Genomic DNA, 17,883 nt, shown 5'->3' with positions numbered 1-17,883 from the left:
GGCTACTGATGACAAAAATTAAAGTTCTTTGTACATCGGAGACTGTTAGAACCTAATTATATTGCTTTGCCAATATATAATAAAATTTTTCTGTATTTTTGTATATTTCTATTTATTCATGGCATATCTGATATTAAAGGAAGGTTAATGTGAAATAAGAAGAGCTTGTGCTTTAGTCTCCATTTAAGGGTTGGAGGTAGCGCCAGACTGATAGCTACTCAGGCACCTGATTGTGTGACGTCCTCGTAGCTGAAGCACATCCTTGACACCAGGGATGGCTTTGCCTGAAATGAATGCCCAGAAAGGAAAGTTTCCTGAACTACATGAGGGCTGATAAGACAAGTAAGGGAGACAAGGAAAGAAAGTATAAAACAAAGACATAGATAAGAGAGGCAGAGATGGGAAAACATAGGAACATAAGGAAAGGTTAGGGAAGAATGTGGAGAGATGGCAGGAAATGAACGCCTTATATGTTACTTATGGATTTATTGTCCGTAAGGTAGTATCTCTTCCATGCAACATAAAAGGAAAATTAGTATTAAAAAGTTTAGGTCCTTGTATTTTAGTTTACAAGGTGATTTTAATATGGTTTATGACAGATAACTCAAGATACCATTTTCTTCATAGTTATTAAACATGAAAAGAAAGTACTCAGTTCTTAAAACACAGCTTTCACCTGGGTTCTCACAGATTCTATTTCATGATGATTTTCTTTGACAGTGCTCTGTCCTGCCAATGAGTTACGGCTGGATTCTACAGGAGTCATCCTGAGCCCTGGATATCCTGACAGTTACCCAAATCTTCAGATGTGTGCCTGGAGCATTTCAGTGGAAAAGGGCTATAACATCAGCATGTTTGTAGAATTCTTCCAGACAGAAAAGGAATTTGATGTTCTTCAGGTGTATGATGGTAACCACGGGTTATATTTACTAAATGTTCATTAATTCAGTCCAAATGCTTTATTATACTTGGAGACCTTCAGTATAAACAAGAATTAATGTGATCATCTTTATTTTATAGGTATTATATAAGTGTTAACATTCACTACATACCATATGAGAATTTAAATCAGATTGATTATTAATTTTTTCAATCTGTAGTTACTTTGAAACATTTAAAACATCTCATATCATGCTTTCATACATATTGATGAAGAAGATTGGCCAAAGAGCAATTTAGGGATACATTGTGGTGCCAAAGACCTAAAATACTAAAAATAAATGAGAATTTTTAAATCATATCTAAATCATGTTATTTTCTTTCTCAAGGACCAAATATTCAAAGTCCAGTACTTGTTTCTCTCAGTGGAGATTATTCACCTGCTTTTAATATAACAAGCAATGGTCATGAAGTATTTCTTCAGTGGTCAGCAGATCATGGCAATAACAAGAAAGGCTTCCGGATAAGATACATAGGTATGAAATTCCTTTAATTTCAGCACAGATCTCACCAGCATCCTCATTTTGACCGAGTAAAGAACCTGGCCACTATCCAGTGTGACATGTAGTTAGATTGCACCTCCCTCACTGATGTTTCTTGCAAACTTTGGATAAACTCTGTAGTCCATTTTCACATTGTAATTATATTATATGTAATTTCACATCCTGCATATGAATTATCTAAAGCATTAAAAGTATATTATATATTTATGACTTCTCTGAGTTTATTACAAATTAAACTGAAAATTTTAATTATTTAACTGACTTTTCCCTGGGAACTATTGGTAAATGTTAACAGTGTTGCTCAGTTGTGTATTATTTGATCTATTTAATAAATTCTTTAGGGCTGGGGATATAGTTCAATGGCCCAGCGCCTGACAAGTGCAAGATTGTGAGCTCGATCCCTGATACCAAAAATGAATAAATAAATAAATAAATTCTTTAAATAACAAATTTAAACAAAAGCTAAACATACAATGTTGAATATGTTTAAACTATCTTTTTATGATATGCACTAAAACATTTAAAGTAGCATAACAGAGATGAATCTATTTAAAATATAATTATTGCCATTGCTTTTTATTGAATGATATTTAGAAAGCTGTGAGCTGTAAATTCTTTTTAATATCAGGGTGATTACAGCTTTTTCTATATATTTTCCTGTTTTCAAGATCACTAACCCTGAGCTAACAGCTCTGTTGCGTAAACAGATGTCCATAGTTTTCCACTGTGTAAAAGTCATATTTTCTTTGTTTATATCATTCTACATCACATTAGAAACCTAGGGGTGGGCTTAGTAGCAGAATACATCAGAAAAATCCACCATCTCTTTCTTGACAGTATTCAGAACCTGTCTCCTGTGCCACAGTTTACTACTGAGTTCAACTGAAATTCATAAATGATTTTTTTTTTCCCTTTTTTGGTACGAGAGATCAAACTCACGACCACGCACTTACCAGGCAAGTGCTTGAGCCTCTGAGCTAAATCCCAAGCCCCTCATAAATGATTTTAACACAATCTTTGAGAATAACAGAGAAGAATAAATTTTGAATTTTAATTCTAAAAGGCATATTCCTGAATTTTAAACATTTATGTAAGTTTTCCAATATTGGTGCAATGTACAAATAAAGTAATTCTGTTTATTTACCTTGACTTTAATACTATGACAGTTCAATTTTCACTTAATAATTTGTATTTTAGAAGTGAGAAGTAGCATCACTGATAGGATGTTACTAAAATACTTACGGATTTAATTCTACAATAAATTTCTATTCAGTTAAAGTAAAAATAATGAATTAAAAATTGAAATATATCTTCCACCATCCCGAATAATGTAGTATTTGGATGTATATTTTCTGAATGAAGGATGTAAGTGCAGTTTAATTAAAATTGTGTCCTAACCATGTAAAGATTAGCAAAATAAGCCACATTTGAAATGATTTTTGTAACTTTGAAGATGACATAATCTACTCGAACATGGTAAGTATTAGATTAGCTACATTATAGACCTATCCTTATTCATGTTAATATTCATGATAAAATTTGATTGTACATAAAGAAAACACCACTTTTAGCTACAAAAAACAGCTTGACATATTAAATATGTGTTTTTTTTTCTCAGAAATGACAGGTTATGACATATACATTTCAAGTCCAATCTGCTTCTCACTTCTTTACCCCTAAAGCTTCATTTTTCTCAGATGAATCTGTGCAAGTTTCAGAGGGTAAATGGAACCTGCCAGGCTGAATAGTCTCAGAAGTATATTTATGAAAAAGCTATTTGACATTATCTTTTGACATTTCAGACTTCAGGAGAGGAAAAAAGTTTTATTTTATTGGCAGTTTTTATCACCATATGTAAGTCCCTTTGACAGAATGGAAACTCTTTAATAGACTGGGACAGAGGATTAGGAAATGTAGGGCCTATCTGAGACACCAACCAAAATGAAATGCATGCCCCAGCATGATATACGGGACTGTGGAGCTAACTTCAAAGTGGCATGGATGCAGCATGCTCTAAAATACTGCTCTCAAGACGGAGGCACTGAGTCCCATTAAATAACACGAAATTCAGCTTCCAAAATTCAACAAATTGTCTGTAGGACGTTTGCAACTCCAGCTAGGAAAATATATTTCAATACAGAAGACATCTCAGGTGACAATAAAAATGAGAAGAAAGTCCAGAGGCTGTCATGTGTCCTACAATTAGATTATTCCAGAAGAGGGTTGCAAACCACATGAGGATTATGAGAACTAAAATTCACATTGATGACAGCTGACCCAGTTTGTTGTCCATTTGTGACTCGGTGTGACCGAGGATTTCTGATTCATTAACCAAGCAGTTTTCTGTTCATTTGAAAAGCTTTCTACTGCAGTACCCCGGACTCCCCACCGCATGGGTACATCATCAGTCAGACCGGGGGGCAGCTCAACAGCGTGGTGCGCTGGGCCTGCGACAGGGGCTTCAGGCTGGTGGGGAAGAGCAGCGCCGTGTGCCGCAAGTCCTCCTTCGGGTACCACGCCTGGGACGCGCCCGTGCCCGCCTGCCAAGGTGACGTGTCTTGTGCTCCAAGTCATAGAGCCATGGATAAAACAGCTATCTCACTTAACTTTTCATTACAACTCCTGACGATTCCCCCAAATATTCACATTCAGAAGCATGTCAGGGACTACTGTACTGAAATCGAGGTGCTAAAACCAGAATGCTAAATGAAAGGGGAAATTAAAAATAAGCTTTCATGCTGAGTGAGTAATATCCTTTTTGCTTTCCTCTTACCTGTGTACATCTGCCATTAGGTATACTTTGTTTACAGACAGTTACCTAATAGGGATGCAGACTGAGCTCTTGAGATATTTTCAGATCAGTAGTAGGGGATACTATGGGAAACTACATTGCACACTGAATTTCTCTCAGAGTGTGTAAAATTATGCACTTAGAGGAACAAATTTAAAGAAAAAAATGTGATCAACCATGTGTTTGGTTTTCTTCACGATTTAGCCAACACAAGAGGGATATGGCTTTCATTTTCATTTGTATTTGTTAAAAATCAAATCCTATCAAGTGCTGGGTCTTGCTACAGAAGACAAAATGGCACGCTTTTTAGAGCTTTTGTTTAGGACTTCCTTTGAAAAGAGATTTGACTACTTGAATCTGTGCTAGCTATGGTCATAAAGACATGTTCAACCTCAATTACACACGAAAACTAATGTTGCTGGGCTTTGAACAATTTTGATATTTGTGCTCACATCAGAATATTTCAGATTTCCTGAAATCTTGAAATTGTTTTGTGAAATCGTTCATAATTTATTGAGTTTAGGTACATTTTTACATACAGAGTCATTATTCTGGATTTATATTTTTCCATAATTAGAATAGGGCAATTCTGAGTGACAGTTTAAAGGATATTTAATGAAGTAAAAATATAAAATATGCATTATTCAAGCAGTATTTACAAAAGTTGATCTATCATTATCATTGAAACCATTTTGAAAGATTATTTTATTAAAAAAAAGTTTGGAGATACGTGACCTATCTCTTTGGACACAGATAATTTGCATGTCAGTAGGAGTAGCTATTCATATAGCCACAGATTTTAAATCCTAATTTGTTTTATGTTCTGCAGTCAGTTTGCTCATCTTGCATCTTTAGTCTCCTTATACATCCTCACATGTATTTACTGGGGTGAATGAGCGTGGAATATAAGCACAATTAAAGACAGTCTGTCACTTTGAATTCCCTGCTGGTTTTTGCTTGCTGAATGTTCTGTAAAAAAGCCTCTTTGGCGACTGTTTGTTGATGATTGTTCTCAAATTCCTACTTCCTTCTTCTCCTCCCTCCCTCCCTCCCTCCCTCCCTCCCTCCCTCCCTTTCTTTCTTTCTTTCTTTCTTTCTTTCTTTCTTTCTTTCTTTCTTTCTTTCTTTCTTTCCTCTTTCTTTCCTTGTTCCTGAGAAGTTAGGTTTTAGGTGGTCTCTGGCAAAGCCCTTGGTGCTGTCATTTTACTGTGGTGCCTTTTTTTTTTTTTTCAGCTCTAAAATAGAAACAGTTTAATTCTAAACATATGCATGGGACTTATGCTCTAAAACTGCATTTATTTTACCTGCCTCTAGCTTAAACTTATATTACTCAACAAGTTATAGCGATTTTTTTTAAAGTCAGTATATACATGATCTTTGATGGTGGTGTGGTGGAGAGTTGGTTTATTACAAATTGAAATTCCCAGAACAACTAAGTGAAAATACAAATTTAGCTTTAATAAACATCAGGGAACCATTTACTTTTGCAACCCTATTTTAGAGGTTTTATAATTAGATATCAGGGATAATAACAGTTATTTGAGATTGCTTACATACTCTATTAAGTCAGGTTTACTGTTTTGCGTTCATATTTTCTGGTTTCCAAGTTACAAATATCAAACTGTTCAGTAGTAAAGATTTTAATGCTCAAATTAAAAAAAAATCATTATTTCACTAAGGTTTTTCTGCTTTATATTCAGTTCACATTATTTTAGTATGAATTAAACATAAATATTATGTTGTATAAGAGATTGAGGAACAATTTCAGCTTAAAATGGGTATACAGAAAACAAAATATCCTGAAATAATCTTACTTTTTATATATGAGGAAAATATATTTAGAATCTTTAACATGTAACTTGTAAGACTAATTGTATTTCCGAATTCAGAAACTTTCTGATTTTAATAAAGTAATACGATACAGTATATCACATATACATTAGTTCTAATTTGACTTGAGGTGGCATATTCAAATACATGAATCTGACTGCAAAGATATGTCTAAGTATTTCCTGTGAGAACATTATACAGGAATATTAACAAAGTTTCTTTAATTGGTGTATTGAAGCCAAATACATTCTTTGGAAGATTATATGTTTATTATCTTAGGAAATGTGATGCAAAACCTGAAAACAAGTATTTTTAGATTTTGTGTAGTCTTTTAAACTTGTACAATAAATGTGAAAATCAAATGTATTATAGATTAAAACTAAGACATCTCAAATAAATTAATGAAATTTGGGAAAATCTTAAAAAGATTCTAAAATAATTAAGAACTGGCCATATATTTATCATACACATCCAGTACATAGAAAAATCTAAGCATGATGCCCAAACACATACATTTCAGTATACCTATAGTAAGTAGCTTTCAAGGAAAATAAATCTATTTACTTTATTCTTAGTTGATGAGTATCGGTTGCCAACTTTTCACAATCATTAATAATTGTCTTTAAAATTGAATTAACTAGCCTTGCTAATGATTGTTCAATAGTAAGTTAGAACTAGTTGTGCTGTATATTTATCTAACTTATATTTTTTTTTATAATCAGTGTGAAGGTTGATAAACAAGCACATAATGAAAAGAAGAGATAAAAAAGTAAAAGCATGTACAATATATAAAAACTCACTAGCTTAGACATACAAGAACTTATTAAATTATTAAGCATGTGTGGTTCAGAAAACTTTTCTGTGTGATATAGTCTGAAATTCTTTCAAAGGAATTGATCAAATACTGTTTTGTACTTGTTTTAGTGTTTACAGATTGATCTAATAAATTAAATGTTTCTTGTTTCCATAACTAGTATACATGTTTTATTTTAGCAATTTCCTGTGGCATTCCTAAAGCACCAACAAATGGAGGGATACTCACAACAGACTACTTGGTAGGAACTAGAGTTACCTACTTTTGTAATGATGGATATAGATTGTCATCCAAAGAACTCACCACTGCTGTCTGCCAATCAGATGGGACGTGGAGCAATCATAACAAGACCCCTCGTTGTGTTGGTATGTGTGTTATGGAAATTTAATCAGTTACATTTCCATTGGCTTTCCATTTCTTGTATGATTTGAAATTACATATATTGTTGAATTTTTAAAATACATGTCATGTCTAAAACAGAAAATTAATGACAAAGTACTGGAAGACAATAAGGGGATTTTTCACTTGGGAACTACAGATTGTTATGTGAAAAAATGCTGCAACTTCATTTTATATTACAGAGTTTTCATTTATTTTGTGAAAAGTCATCCATCAAACAATGTGTGCTATCAATCCATAGATTTTTGGAAAATTTTTAGTTTGCATTAATAAAATTATATTTCACTGCAGTCAACTCTGATTTTTATAAAGACAAATGATACCCCTGAACTGATCCAGAACGTTCGACTTTTGTTAGTATTCTTCAGTAGTCTGAATATATCTTGTTATTGTTATTACCACTGGCAGAGGTGAATGAATATTGTGCAATGATAATAGAAATTAATTGATAAATCGGTAGCAAAAGAAACAGGATAGACTTAACACCTTTAATTTTCTCTTTGTCTTTTTTTTTTTGTATTTCCATGTAGTGCTAACATTTTAATGTTACTGTGATTTCATTTAAAATGCAGGTTGTTAAATCATTTGTAATTATCTTAGGTGTGTATTAATGCTTCTGCTTATGTTGAGCAAGTTTTTGAAACAGCCAAGGTTCATATCACACCTGTTTCAAGAAAAGGCCATTCCAATCAAACAAATTTCCTGAAAATATAGTTCTTCCAAAACATCTAAAGAAATAAATTAGTAGCAGTAAGGGCTGTAATTGGGTTTCTAGGTAGGTAAAATAATGTGCATATAGACTAAATGATTTGCGAAACAGCAGGTTATGTTCAAGGAGCTGCCAGAAGTAACATACTGCTGGAAATGGAAATGATTAATGAGGAAAAAACTAAATAACAAATGCTAAAGCACCTTGTGTGGCATAACCGTGAACAAATTAAGGCAGTCGAGAAGGTTTGGAATACTGGTGAGCTAGAATTAAGAGGTGGAGCAGAAATGATTGACTTATTACTATTTGTGTTTTTGGTTTTGTATAGTCGTTACATGTCCAAGCATCAACTCTTTTACCTTGGAGCATGGGAGATGGAGAATTGTAAATGGTTCACATTATGAATACAAAACTAAGGTAGTTTTCAGCTGTGACCCCGGTTATCATGGACTAGGTCCTGCTTCTATTGAATGCCTTGCTAATGGTACTTGGAGTTGGAGAAATGAAAGGCCATACTGCCAGAGTAAGTATGCAGTCTGACAAAGTGATTTCAACTGATTTCAGAAGCTATTCTTGGTCATTGAATTGTTTAAATAATTTTATTGCCTAAATATTATGGGCCGGTAATGAGATTTTTTTGTGTGTGTATGTGGCAGGGCATGGGACATTACTATGTTGTCCAGGCTAGCATCAAACTCCTGGACTCCAGCAATATTCCTGACTTAGTCTCCCTACTAACTGGGGCTATAAGCATTGTGCCACCTTTCCCAATCACATAATATTATAAATATGACTTTATTTTCATTATATTTTAATGTCTCATTACTATGTTCTTAGTAGTAAATGTTTATAAAAATGGGTTTTGAATTCAGAAATGTACATGAAATCTAGATTTATCATTTACTATGTCAACTGGATAATTTTTTGTATACTTAATACTTTTACACTGCTTTTAGAATTTTATTTTGTATGGTACTCATTTAGTCAAAAAGGGCACTGAAATTTAATCATTTTACACAAAGCACAGAGTCTACAAGTGATGGAAAATTGGTATTGGACCTAAGCAATCTAATAACCACACTTGGCTTTTGATTTTTTAAACTGGAAAATTCATAACTCATGATGTGCTGATTTTGTAGTAACACATATTTGAAATGCCTACTTGAACCAGATTACTAAGGAGCTAAGTAAATATTATTGAATCAAATTAACAATTGAGTAAATTGAATAGTTAAATAATTGAACAATTATTTCTACATATTCTTGTAATATAAATGGCTGGAGACTACCGTTAGCAGGCTAATTTGATGTAGGATATTCAGATGTTACACCTGGAAGTCCACTAAACCTTCTTCACTTTAATTTTTTTGTTTCCTTTGTCTGGGAAATATGTTAAGCTAAAATTTCAGCCTTTTAATTTGTATCCAAAATAATTCTATAGCGTGTAGATCATCAACATCATAATTTATAGGTAATCTAATGAAGTAATCAAGAATCTAAAGTGACAATGGCTTGTAGTTTTAAGATAGCAAGCAGTTATGATTCTCTGTAATAAGTATGCAGGTATATGTTGTTATTTTACTTGTGGATATACTGTGATTTGCAATTCATTTTCTTATTGTTGTCTTTTATTTTTATTTGTTTGCACTGGAAATCAAACTCAGGATTCTGTATTTGCCAGGCAGGCACCTGTGCCACTGAGCTATATCCCCAGCTCTTGTAATTCACTGTCTTAGCCTCTGTGTCAGCATAGCACTTTTTGATTGTTCCATTGTAAGATAACCATATGACAAATTAAAATCTTAAAAACTGATTTCTAAACTATATATTGTATAATCTCACTCTATATTGCAGATTTTCTCTCACATTTTTCTCTACCTCTGGCCTCCTTACCATTCCTTATAATTTCATTAAAAGGGCACATATAAGAAAGATTTTCCAAAAATTTAGGGAAAAGTTCCTGTATGAGATACATTCATTTAACCAAAAAAATTATGAAATCTTTTTTTTTCCTATTTCCATTGTGCCTGATCCTCTGTTTCCCAGAAGGATTTAAGTGATGTAGAAGTTTTGGTTAACAACCATAATTAGCACTAGGTAGACACAGGGAATCTGAGATTTGCCATTCAGTGAAGCACTGAAAAGAGCAACAATTATTCTGATCCTCCATTTGCTCATCTTTGAAATTAAAACCATAAATATGAATGTTATCAGTACTAGCACATTATTGATACCAATAGCTACTTTAAAAGATCATTTTTGTCTGTCTGAGAGTGTCATGCTATACTGACTGAGCTAGCTCGGCAGCTATATTTTTGTTTATTTAAGAGCAACCTAAAACTTAGGGCCAAAAGCGACACTTTGAGCTGGAATGAAGCCTTATGGGCTAATAGTTACGTACAGCATTCTGGAGTTAAGTTGTTGGTTTTAAATGTTGTTAGCAATTTATAACTACCTAAGTGCATGTATTGTTCTAGAATAAGCACTCAATAAACATTCTTAGCTGTTGCTTGTATTCTATTTTTGTTTTTATTCTAGAATGACATGTCATTGTAGTCTTTACATACAAGGAAGTCATAAGAAATAGGTTCTGAATGACTGAACAAATCAGCTAATATATCTTCATTTTCTAAAAACTATGATATTAAATATGTGTGTGATGAATTTTGAGAAAATCAAATAATTTATGTGTACACTTCCTTATAGAGTCCTTGACAAAGTTTATTTATACTTACTATGTTTTAATTGGTTGAAATCTGAAAAAGCTTTGGTTAAAATATGTGATTAAAAGGGCTAATCCAATGTCAACTGACTACATTAGATAAACTTTTTGGACTAATGAATTACCCTCTTTTTAATCTTCTATTGTCATTTTACTATAACCAAGTTAGTTAAGTAAAAATTGAAAACGAACGGATGAATGAAAAGCTTCAGCACATGTGATGATCAAGTGGAAGGTTTTATGGCAGCTCAAAGGGGCTTAATGTTAACCTCATTTAAAAGTTATACATTGTGTACATCTATCAAACTGTTATTTATTCCTCCATCAATATTTCTAATTTTTATGTTTTATGTAACAGTTAAAACACAATGTAATACATTTTAAAAGAGGGTAGATTTTGAATTGCATCACCTCTTTACACTTTCAGATTCAGGTATATGTTGCAAGTTTCAATTTCAGCTGTAAATGTGTCTCTCATAGGGATCTCAAGATGTTATAGCATGGTTTTGTTACAAGTGCATATTGACAATGTCTTTAAGGGTTTTCACTTATTATTTTTAAGTTATTTCCTGTGGAGAACTACCTACACCTCCAAATGGAAATAAGATTGGAACTCAAACTTCATACGGCTCAACAGCTATTTTTACCTGTGATTCAGGATTCATGCTTGTGGGCTCTGCTGTGCGGGAATGCCTTTCCTCAGGTCTTTGGAGTGGATCTGAAACCAGATGTTTAGGTACAGATGTTTAATTCATTTTTCTCAACCCCCTACCCAAGCACCCTCATAGAAAAGCACTGGAGTGGAGGCAAATGTCCCTCCCTGATGTGAGATGGTAACTTCTTTTCCTTTAATAGGGATACAAAAAAATCAGAAAATACTTAACTAAAAACGGATCACAGGATAAAAACTACTAAACCAGTAACTCTCAGGTAATTAACTTGCATTTCTAGTGAGAATCATGTCGTTAAGGAGACATATTTTCTTCCAGGCATGGTGAAAACAAACAAACAAAAAAACCTCATTGCTGAAAATTTTATGTTTGCATACTCAGTTTGATTAATCACTGTGACAGTTCATTCATTCTGAACCATAGTAAATTCCCCTCCTCAATTTGCTTAAGGTAGTGACTGAAGAAGGAAAACAACGTCGACACATTTAAATTACCTTCCCCTTTTTTATTTTATAAGATTCCAACTTGTGTGGAACTATTATTCATTGAAAGTTTAAAAAAATTGTTTTGAATGTAATTATAGGCAAGTAGGACTTTTTCCCTTTGGGTTCTCTGAATGCATTGTAAAAACTTGTTCAGTAAAAGACACTGAGCAATACCTATATCTTTTATCCTTCCCTTTTATTATGAAAAGAATATTTTGGTTCATTCTTCATATCTTTTGTAGTGACCTCACATTTTTTTTTTTTTTTTTAGTATTTAGAAAACAGTATGATTTATGCCATACTGTTTCTGTAAAATAGTTTCAAGATATGACAATCTGCATTGAATTAGATAACTATCTTAATTGCTTTAATGATTATTCAGTTGTCTGTTGGATCTTTCCTTCACTAATTTAATGATTGGTAGTTGTAACAATATTTTATTGCAAAATTTGTACATTTTTTTCTCTGAGAAGATGGGAATAGGACACCTGAGAGAAAACCTATACCTCAGCAATTTAAATCATATAATTTTGCTAATCAATTAGAAAATATTCTTGCTAAAATCACTTTTTGAAACTTGTGAAGGTTTGCTAAAAGTTTGTGTTAGTATTTCTTTTTTTCTTTCTTTCATAGGTACATTTGTTAATAGGTATACTGGCAAATCCAGTAGCAAACACTGTAGCTTCTTTACAAGAACAAGCTTATTTGAACATTCTATAAAACATGTAAAAAAGAAAATAGTAAATACATCAAATCATGTGTTGGTTTTTTAAATATTCAAATACATATTTTAGTATTCCTACACAGATTTTGACTGGTTTCAATGAAGGAATACTTATTTTGAAAATTTATATGTTCAAATACTATATTTATTGCTATATGTTTTGATAAACTATCACTGTATATCATATTGAATGTTATTTATTGAGTGTTGTATATATAATATGTGTTTTTAGTCATCTATTTAGAATCTTATGTTCTCTGTAAAGTCAGGCTATAGCCAGTATGTATGGGCAAATATTGTCCTCCAGCTTATGAAGACAACGTTCTGTTGTAGAGATCTTGGTGTTGATATTGAATATAAATGTCACAGCGTGTGGTAAGGAGAAAAACACACTTTCAATCAATCAAATCCTATGATTTTGTGCTTGGGATGGACTTAAGGATTCAGTCATTCTCAGCTTACCTTTGCAGTCCATGACACTTTCTAGTGACTTAGAATGGCCACTAGAACATGCTTAACATTGTTCTATGCACAGTGCATTTATTCACAAGGTCGTAACATTTTATTGAGTTGTTTAATTGAAAGAATAATGAACAGTGAATACTCATATGTCTCCTACCCAAATTTTAAAACTCATATTTCATCATAGTTGCTTATCACCTTTTTTTTTCTCTTTTTTTAGGCTTCTAGGAAATGCATTTTAAAATGCATTTGGAGTTATTCAAATCCATGCTAAACATTTCAGTATCAGACTCATTAGTTATAGATCAATATTTGCTTATGGTTTATATTTCCTGTATCATTGTGGCAAAATTTATATATAGTCACAAATATATTTTTACAGCATTTGAGTTTGATGGATATATATTGTCTTAGTTACTGTTCTCATTTCAGGGACGTAATACTAAACACTCAAAGTTAAAGAGGGAAAGATTTATTTAGCTCACAGTTGTAGAGGCTTTGGTCTATAATGGTTGGCTTCCAGGCAGGATGGCATGGCAGAGGGTGACAGTTCATGGTGCACACAAGGCAGCAAAAGCAACTAAGTGGGGAAAAAAGGCTCTTTGGGTCCCTTATATATGCCATGTAGGTTTTATGTAGTATTCACACCCTTAATCCTAGCCGGAACTCTGACAAACAATCAGTAGACTGATTTTCCTAACCATACACCCTTAATCCCAGAATCACACACTGTAGATTCAGCCACTTCTGAAAAAGCCCTATGACCGCATGAAGCTTGGGGGGACACCTAGACACGAGCCATATTATGCACTCCTGTTTAACTCAGCATTCTAATAATACAGAATTTGACCATCACTTCACTAAGATTCCTCATGATGCTGCAGATCTGCAACTATCTTTTTTCTCAACCTAAGTAGCTGTTTGAATCTTTTTACCATATTGTCTCATATGTAATATTTTCTGTGTATAGTTTCTGTTCTAGAAATGTAGAGTAGTGGAATCCTGAATTAGGTACTGTTTCATTTCTTTCATGCTCCCTCTCCCATACTGTTGTATCTGTATTATGTTCTCTTTATTGCTGAATGAAGTTCCATTATATGAACATGGCATACATCAGCCATTCTCTTCTTGGTGGACTCCAGAGCATTATCTAGTTTTGGCCCGCTTTGAACAAAATTGTTCTGAATATTTCTTTCTGTACTATTCTCTTTGTTGTGATTACTCAGGAATAGAATACTAAGGAGATGTCCGATTTCTTCTTGCACGAGGTTTTAACTTGTATTGTTTCAGATTTCTGATGTTCAGCACAGTTTTATGGACTTACTAGCTACTTACAAATTTTTTTTTCATTGTGTTTTTAAGTACCACATTTTTAGTTGCACTTTAACTATGAATTGCAGTTTTTAACACTCTGATTATATCATTATGTATTTTATAGGTATTCCCTCCCAATTTGACATGCTTATTCATTTATAAAAATAGTGCCTTTTGATGAACAGGAATTTTGAACTTTGGTAAAGTTTGTGTCTTTGTTTTCTCTCTTAGAATTAATCTGCTGAACTGTAACAAAAATATGTAGTGAGTTTGTGATCAGTATTGCACTGAATCTGTAGATCAATTTGGAGTTAGCACTTTACAATATTGAATTATTTGATCTATGAACATAAATAGATATTCATTTATTTAGATCTTTAAATGTTTGTACTACATATATTTTGTAATGTTAGCACAGAGATCCTGGGTATTTAATGCTAAATTTCTTTCCCAGAATCTTTCACTATTATAAACTAAATTGTATATTTATAATTATATTTCAATTTGCTACCAGTACATGAAATATAGCCATTTCAAAATATTTGTCCAGAATCTGACAATCTTCTAAATTCACTTAATCATCCTAAATTTTTATTAAAATAGAATTTCTTACACATGTCCTGTGAGCATAGTTTTGGCTCCCCTAACCCAACTTTATGCTTACTTCCTGCCTTTTAAAAAGCATATCACACTGGGTAGCACCAAAAGAGCAATGTTGAATAAAACTCATGCGAGTAAACATCTTTGTCTTATTTTATATCAGCAGGAAAGCATTCAGTATTATACTGGTAAATACGTTAGCAAAAAAATTTTATGTGTTTTTTCACATTAAAAAGTTCTGTTTCTGTCTAATATTTTGTTAGCTTTTATCCTGAATGCATACTAAAGTTTTCCAAATGCTTTTCCTGCATGTTTTGAGACACTCACATAGATTTTGTTCTCCTTTACTCTGTTAATAGGGTAAATTACAGTGCCTGGTTTTCCAACTTAAACCAACTTATCGTTTGTGGATAAACCTTAGATAAGTTGGTTTAAATCATGGTATAATTTCATATTTAAAGCTGCCATCTTAATTTTCTAAACTTTTGTTGGGGAATTTTGTTTTTTGGATAATAAAGGACATTGCTCGTTTTCATGCATCTTAGTTTTTACCTTTGGTCTTACGGTTGTCTCAAAAGGAGTCAAGAAGTTTTTTTTTGTTGTTTTTTTTGTTTTTTTTTTCTGTTTTTTTTTTTTTGTCTTCTATCTGATAAAAGGTTTTGTAAGATTTGTATTTTTCTGTCCTAAAAATTTGAAAGTTATCAATGTCTTTTTTCATCCTTAAATATTTTATTTTATCAGTTTTATACTAGAAGTTTTCTGTTATATGATTCAAATAATAAGCATAAAACTGTTCTTATTTTATCATATTTTATCATATTTTAGTTTTGGAAAGTTATAATTCTAAGGGAATTTGTCCTTTTCTTTTGAACTCTTAAACATATATTGGCATAGAGATATTCTCAGTGTTCTTGATGCTGTTAGTCTCTAAAGGCCTCGTGCTATTGTCAGTCCATTTATTCTTGTTACTTGTAATTTTTTCTCTCCTCTTGTGTGCTGATTAGGTTCAGTGGGAGGTTAAGGATTTTGTTAACATAAGAAAGAACTTTCGCCTTAATTTGTGTTTTTAATGTTTTGGCTTCTGCAATTATCTTAAATATTTTCTTCTGTCTACTTAATAGAGTTTTATTTTGTCTTTTTTATTTTGCTTCATTCTGTACTCTTTTAAACACAAAATTTTGAGACCTTTTAATTTCATAAGAGAACACTTAACCCTGTACATTATTTACTAAGCATTGTTTCGTCTATATTTCTCAAATGTTGCTATCTTATATTTCAGTTTTATAAATTGAAATGTTCTATAAATTCTTCTAGACCTGAGTCAGTAGTGTCTTTTAATTTCCAATTGCTTGCTGTTTTGCAAAGCATCTTATAATTACCTCTGTGTCATATAATTGTTTGAATTATTTTGCTTAGTAAATTTTGAAAGTTTAGTAAAATTGTGCATGTATATAAATATACAAAAAACCATAACATACTGAAAATATTATATTAACTAATTTTAGCAGGTCACTGTGGAATTCCTGAACTCATTGTGAATGGTCAAGTCATTGGAGAAAATTATGGGTACAGAGACACAGTTGTATACCAGTGCAATCCTGGCTTTCGGCTGATTGGTTCTTCAGTGAGGATTTGCCAGCAGGACCACAACTGGTCTGGTCAGCTCCCATCCTGTGTGCGTAAGTAAGCATGGCAAAAGTATTCCGGGCCTCTGGTCTCATGCTCTGGTGAAAAATTGTTTTATAATTGAGATAAATAAATTTATTTGTAACAAATATATGACAACAAAAGTGAAATCTCTATGATCCACTTTTATAAATGCTCTGTAACAGCCTTTAAAGTGGAATGTGTTCAGGAACTTGTGATATCATACAGAGGAAGTGGAGGAAACTATTAGAATTTCTATTCTAGTAGAAAAGTTACTATGTTTTCCACAGAGATGAAAAATTAAACTCATATAAATAAACTCATATTCATAAGTGAGTATATTCTAAAGGTGCTTCTCAACACATTTTTAATCATAAAAAATAAATTTTATGACTTCCTGGTACAACGTCTTGTCATATGATACTACGGAGCTTCTAATAGTAGAAAATACTTGTGATAGGGAAATACTTCCTAATAATTAGGATGCTATAGTTATCACACAAAATCAATCTCTGATGAAATACAATTACTGAGGAAAAAGTCAGCAGAGAATATGTGAAGAATTGTTCTCATTTAAGTTCCATTGCTAAATATGTGAGCTGAGACAAATCATTTACTCTCTCTGGACTATAATTCCTTTATAAAGAAAGCAAATGTATAAAAGTCTATACTGTTATGGCCTTATTTCAATTTAAAATCCATATTATGAAATAATGTAGCTATAGTATTTAGTATAATGTAGTATAATATTTAGTATTACAGCTATAATAGTTATAATATTTAGCTATAATATATAGCTATATATAATAGCTATACAACTTAGTATAATATATGTAGTAGAATATTTAGCTATAATAAATGACTGAAATATTTTAAAAGTCTTTTATAAGTTTATGGTCAAACACTTAGTTAAACTTCATACAAAACTTTAAGGCTACATATCCTTTTAGAAAAGATCATGGCTTTTCAGCAAACATCTAAGCATCTTTTAATCTAGATATGAATTCATACATGAAAATTAAGACAGACTTTGAGATAACATCTCTTGGATTTCTAAATATACCTGCTGTGCTTTGTCATTTGGACAGGTCTCCCTGTGCATGTCGTACATGTTTCTTTGTATGCCTATTATTTGGATTTTTATTGAATATTTATGTGTTATTTATTTGTTTGCTATCATTATTGTTATTTTGAGGATACATGACAGCCTTCCACACAGACAGAGAGGCATTACGGGCACAGGAAAATCAGACAGAAAGGGAACAGGGTATGG

General features: G+C 32.3%; 1 protein-coding gene across 8 annotated transcripts in view; it reads left to right on the top strand.

Annotated features, from left to right (window-relative positions):
* Positions 1-17,883, top strand: part of Csmd3 (CUB and Sushi multiple domains 3) — a 1,082,130-nt gene that overhangs the window by 1,003,953 nt on the left and 60,294 nt on the right. For 7 of the 8 annotated variants that reach the window (XM_063257641.1, XM_063257642.1, XM_063257639.1 and 4 more), the window contains 7 exons: positions 721-909; positions 1,269-1,415; positions 3,802-3,990; positions 7,057-7,242; positions 8,314-8,508; positions 11,270-11,443; positions 16,469-16,642. In XM_063257641.1, the coding sequence (XP_063113711.1) occupies positions 721-909; positions 1,269-1,415; positions 3,802-3,990; positions 7,057-7,242; positions 8,314-8,508; positions 11,270-11,443; positions 16,469-16,642 (1,254 nt within the window). The remainder of the gene's footprint in view (positions 1-720; positions 910-1,268; positions 1,416-3,801; positions 3,991-7,056; positions 7,243-8,313; positions 8,509-11,269; positions 11,444-16,468; positions 16,643-17,883) is intronic. The other variant, XM_063257640.1, reaches the window with a different exon arrangement.

Source organism: Cavia porcellus, unplaced genomic scaffold (assembly GCF_034190915.1).
Source record: "Cavia porcellus strain 051 isolate PalLab524CR breed Dunkin Hartley unplaced genomic scaffold, mCavPor4.1 scaffold_10, whole genome shotgun sequence".
Lineage (NCBI taxonomy): Eukaryota > Metazoa > Chordata > Mammalia > Rodentia > Caviidae > Cavia > Cavia porcellus.
Note: the sequence above shows the minus strand (reverse complement) of the source record. Positions and strands in the feature narration are given on the sequence as shown.